A 5,426-nucleotide genomic window follows, 5' to 3' on the forward strand; every position below is an offset into this window, starting at 1 on the left:
ATTGAATTGATAATCATTGTTAAGTGAATTAAAAAAATATTATGAGTGAAATATAGTCCAAAAGGCTTGAAAACTATGAGAAGAGTATGTATTGAATTTGAATAAGCAAGGGGTTTCATCACAACTATCCTTCCAAATATATGTCGATTTGTTGCATTCACTATTCATAACATTTAATTAGAGTAATAGGTTTGGCTGCATTGTAGCTTTGTTGTACAATTTTTTAAATTTACTCATTGCTTAGTCAAGAAAGTCATTCACCTTTTTCAGTTTATTACCAATCATAATATAGTAGTTGATTTAGTCAGCTTTGTAAATGTATTATCAATAACAATATGGTAATCAAGTTTATGGAACAACAAAAATATTTTTTTTGTAGAGTAGGTCATCTATGTTACTAGAAACATGATGGAAAGTATTTGTTGTGCATTTTAATGGATGAAACAACGTTTCCATCATGAACAATCATTTCTAAGGCTACCGTCATATTTATGTAAGTTGAAAAAGAATCGATATTTTGTATTCATTTTTTCTTACATTTTCCTTGAACTGCATTTCGTTTTTGGCTTCTGAATTGCACGAAGTTTCACGTAAACTCGCTTTATCAGGTTTGTCTTGAGAAACTCCACATTCGCTCTTTGCTTTAAAATAATTACACTGGAGACACGGGGATCATAGAATAAAATACTTTTGTTTAATCCATTTGGTATTTAGACTTGATGACAGAAATTACTTGAAGCTACTGTTGTGCTACAGATTCGGGAAAAAATTCACTCTTCAAGCCAATCCAAAGTGAATTCTACTCATACTTCCCCAGAAACCAACACCTAGAAATATCTAATAAACTATACAAATAATAATGATCATCTAACCTAATTACAGAGCACTCATAACTTAATACACACTAAAACGTTAGGGTCAGAAAAATGAATTTTGGTTCCACAATTTCAACTCTGAGATCAGGGATATAAGAGGCTTTAGCTCGTAACCACTTGACCCCAATATTCTCATTGCAGATAACATGTTTGAGGGAGCTTAATCCACAAACACTATCTGGCAACTCCCTTAAATGATAACACTCTCTCATGTCAAACTCTTTCAACTTCTTGAGCTCACCTATTTCATCAGGAAGTTTTTCCAAGCCCTCGCACAGTGAAATGTCTAGAAATTCCAGCTGCCCAAGTTTTCCAATTGATACCGGAAGCTCTTTCAGGCCTGGTAATGCTGATACTCTTAACATCCTTAGAGAACTCATATTTCCGAGATTATATGGCAATTTTTTAACCAGATGGCAGTTGGTAACAGACCATCTCTGAGCATAGGGCCATAGAGCAAGTGTAACACCAGAGAGTACGCCAGAGACTCTGTCTCCGGAAGATTCATCTCATACCAGTCACTCTCAGCCATAGAGCCTGCATAAGATAAATCGCATATGCAATTGAATTAGAACATCTTTCAGCGGTCAAGTAAACTACTAGCTAGTGAAAAAAATTGATATCAAAGGTATTTTGCTTCAATCATATATAACTTATATGAGGAAGTAGGACAAAAACACAATAAATCTAAATATTTGTTAATAGTTCACATAGCCTTCAAATTTTGCCACTAAATAAGTATTTGGGCGAAATATCCCACCTGTGTGAATAGATACAATTTTAGCACTGAACTGTCCATCTCTAAGCAACTCCCATTCCCCTGGTAGGCAATGCTCCTTCCTGGGCATGAGTAACCTCTTTCTGTGGACTATACTGTCCTGACATCCCAAATACAAGGCTAAGTCTCGCATCACATCATGCTGCGAAAAGAACAGCTCAGAGGCACATCCGTACGAGATTGTTGATTGGATTCTGATAATTGCAAAAATCAAGTCAGCCCAATGTTCTAAAAAAATGAAAACAGGAAATTTATATGCAAGGAAAGACTTTTACCCTTGATTGCTTATTAGACTGAGGAGATTTCTTCTTGCAAGTTCCTGTAACATAATATAGGCATCCTGCCACTCCATCTTCCGAACATAAACCCAAATGTTGAGCAGTGCATCAGCACAAATTTTCTTGTCCTCTGGAAATGAGGCTGTGTCTAAGAAACATTCCCTCCCAACATCATCCAAGCAATCAATACTCGTCTTCAGGCATCTGAAAAGCCCTTCTTCGTGATAAATGGATATGGACTGCCTTTTCTTTGCATTCTCCCAGGCCACATGAGGTTCCCCGTACAAAGAACTTCCAACCACTTTAAGAGCAAGAGGCAAACCCTTGCATTCGGCTTGCACCTGTCATTCACAATAGCGATATTTTTATTAATGTCTAAGGAAGCCCTCTATGATCTAAAAGCAACGAGATTGTATTATACAATTTGAGCTATAACTTTTGTGGATTACAAAGTACTTAAAAAGTACCAGAACAATGAGAACAGACAATAATTGCAATGTACCAAAGCAAAAACCCAAATAAGCTCAAAATTTCCTTTTACTTATGTTGTTCTCATTTGATTTCACATTAGGCTTTTGGTTTATTAACATCTATTGTTTTCACGGTAAGAGAAACTATACCTCTGTGACTAGATTTGCATCTGCCGTACTTGGAATTGATGTCTGTCCAAATGCCGATAAGCAGAAAAGTGAGAGAGAATCCTCTTTGTTTAACAATGGCCATTGATACAGCCGAGTAGATGCGTTTCTGGGGATGGTAGAAGTATCTCTGGTTGTGATGAGGGTTTTGTATCCTGGAGCTTCAAATAGTAATATTTCCAAATCAGCTCTGGACCAAACATCATCCAACACCACCAAAGTTGGTTTAGACTGCCTTAAAAACCGCTGCTGAAGCTCCATACGTGCATCTTCCACATTCTGAAACTCAGCTACATTCTTCCCAAAGATCTTCTCCCATAAAATCTTTAAAATTCCCTTCAGATTTGGGGATTGTGAAACAGTGATGAAAACTATATTTGCGAAACAACCTGATGTCCACAAAAACAATTGTGTTCTTAGTAAGCTGCAAAACAACCACAAAATCCCTAAGCTGGGGAAATCATCAGAAGAATGATGGATAAAATATGTCACCTTTGATGTGGGGATCATCACATAAAGCCAAGGCCAAAGTCGTTTTGTCACCACCGCCCATACCATGCACACCAATAATGGAGACGTCTCTGTGGAACAAAAGCTCCTTCAAATCTTCTATTGATTTCTCAAGCAAAGTATTATGAAAAGAATATTGGTTTGCATCTCCATTTCCAATTCTAGCCATAGATTCACAAATTCTCTACAAACCTTTTGAAATTTCAGACTTGTTTTTTGAAATTTCAGACTTGTTTTTTGAAATTTCAGACTTGTTTTTTGAAATTTTGGACTTGTTTTTTGAAATTTCACTACCTACGTTCAGAAGCAGAGCTTGTGGTATTTATAGAGAGTGATGGCATGTTATTGACACCTCCTGGGAAGCTTGATAATTCCAACATTTGTTTTCTTCAAACAGACGATTGACTATTCTCAAATCTTCCGGTTTAATCGCCTAAACGAAGTTCGATGTAAATCCCCTTCTATTGCGTGGAAAGTACTCATAGTGTTATTTATGCGTGGAAAATGATTCCAAAAAATTGTTAAGGAATTTCATCGATATACACCAGTTTCCCCTTATCTAGCTCAGAGATATTTTTAAATTTTTAGAAAGCTTAGATTAACTTTATTCTTTAATAAGCTTCATTAATTTTTTTAATTTCAATTCATGGCCGTCTTTATTGATTTAATTTTATTCTTGTAGAAGTTTCATTAATCATTAAAATTTTGATTTATGGACCTCTTCATTGATCATGAAGATATATTCTAATAAATTCATTTGGAAAGTTTTATCAACCTTTGCAACTTTTTTCACAAGTTTCATATTTGATTAATTTTTTTTATTTTTTTATTTTTTTATTTTTTTTAATTTTACTATTTTTTTTTTTTTTGATGAATAGGCCTTCTCTATTAATTATTAATATTAAAGTACATATTCACAAAAAAAGGTCGGAGGATACGAGATCACTGGACGAGAGTCAAACGGCAAGAAAATGGATCCATAAAACAAAACTATTCATAAAAAATAACCTCCTCAAGTAGCCAAAGTAGTGGCAGCCGAGGGGGGAGGATCTTGATCATCTTTCCTGCCCCATACATCAACGGTTCCAGGGGTCGAGTCCGGCATGGACCACCTGTCTCCTTTTTTCTCTTCTCCTTCCTCCCTCCTGGGAGGTGAAATAGCTAGAGCCATGTGAGGAAATTTAGAGGTGGTGACCACAAACCACCCAGAATCATCACCGATAGCACACTAGTACATTCGGAGCTAATTTCTGATGGTTGATTGTCGGAATTGCAACAAATTTTTGTCGGAGTGTCGACAAAAGTAGCCATTGAAAACTCGTCATCGGATTTGTCGATGATGCCCTTGACTGTCGGAAATACGACAATCCCATGGACTCTGCCGATGGTGGGCATGATCGCTCTTCTAGTTAAAAAAGTCGTCGGACATGTAGCATCCCCATCAGATGCTTCAGTAGATTTCTTCGCAAATTCGACGACAATTTGGAACTTCACACCGACGGTGATGCTGTTTGTCCGACGCTTGTGTCGTCAGTCCATTCGGAGGCATTGACAACTGTCCGATTATGAAGTGCTATCGCACGTACAACATCCTTGTCAGATGTTTGTGTAGTTTGAGTCGGAAGTGCGACGACTCCAGAACCTTTTGACCGACGAGAACGTTGTATGTCCGCTGATTTCATCGTCAATGGAAAGCTTGGTATTCGTCATAATTCCGACGATGATAATATTTTTATCAAAAAAAAATTATTATTATCCAGTCATTGATATGTACAGCGAATGATATTCTATCCCCACCACCTACCAGTAGGGGGCATAGGTTTGAGGCTAATATGAGGCACACTAGTTTCAAGCTAATATGATCAAGTGCACCATGGTTGAGATGGTCCAGCTCCCTAGTCTCACTCTAGGACTAAGCTCATGCCATATCTAAATGAAAGACATCTCAAATACATCGTCGGTGGAAAGCTACAAAATACAATTTTCATACATAAGCAAGACATACACAATTGGGCACAATCACCAAGAGAATGGTAAAAAGTGTGTTTGAGATCATTGTCCTAATTATGGTGTGGTCACCAAGAGATCACCATAAATTTGTCAACCTTTCTTTCATTTAAACCAAGTAAACCTTTATGTATATGCATATGGATATGCATATGCATATACATATGTATATGTATATGTATATGCATATGTATATAGTTTTGTGTATTCATTAAAGATTTTCATTTAATTTTGAGCATTTTGTGGATGGTATAATCAAGAAACATATCATCACCCTCACCAATTATGGTCAACTGATTTAAGTACAATCATTTGATTGTTAATAATTTTTAAATTAAGG

General features: G+C 36.4%; 2 protein-coding genes across 2 annotated transcripts; both read right to left on the bottom strand.

Moving 5' to 3' along the window:
- Window positions 1-904: 904 nt before the first annotated feature.
- On the bottom strand, window positions 905-1,255 carry LOC131046656 (probable disease resistance protein At4g33300). The gene has a single exon (XM_057980440.1). It carries the CDS (start codon window positions 1,253-1,255, stop codon window positions 905-907), a length of 351 nt encoding a protein of 116 aa, XP_057836423.1.
- Window positions 1,252-4,761, bottom strand: LOC131046657 (probable disease resistance protein At4g33300). The gene is made up of 5 exons (XM_057980441.2): window positions 4,580-4,761; window positions 2,552-2,993; window positions 1,929-2,272; window positions 1,636-1,847; window positions 1,252-1,412 (listed from the first exon to the last, which is right to left on the bottom strand). The coding sequence occupies exons 1-5, from the start codon at window positions 4,759-4,761 to the stop codon at window positions 1,252-1,254; spliced, it is 1,341 nt and encodes a 446-aa protein (XP_057836424.2).
- Window positions 4,762-5,426: the final 665 nt, after the last annotated feature.

Source organism: Cryptomeria japonica, chromosome 4 (assembly GCF_030272615.1).
Source record: "Cryptomeria japonica chromosome 4, Sugi_1.0, whole genome shotgun sequence".
Lineage (NCBI taxonomy): Eukaryota > Viridiplantae > Streptophyta > Pinopsida > Cupressales > Cupressaceae > Cryptomeria > Cryptomeria japonica.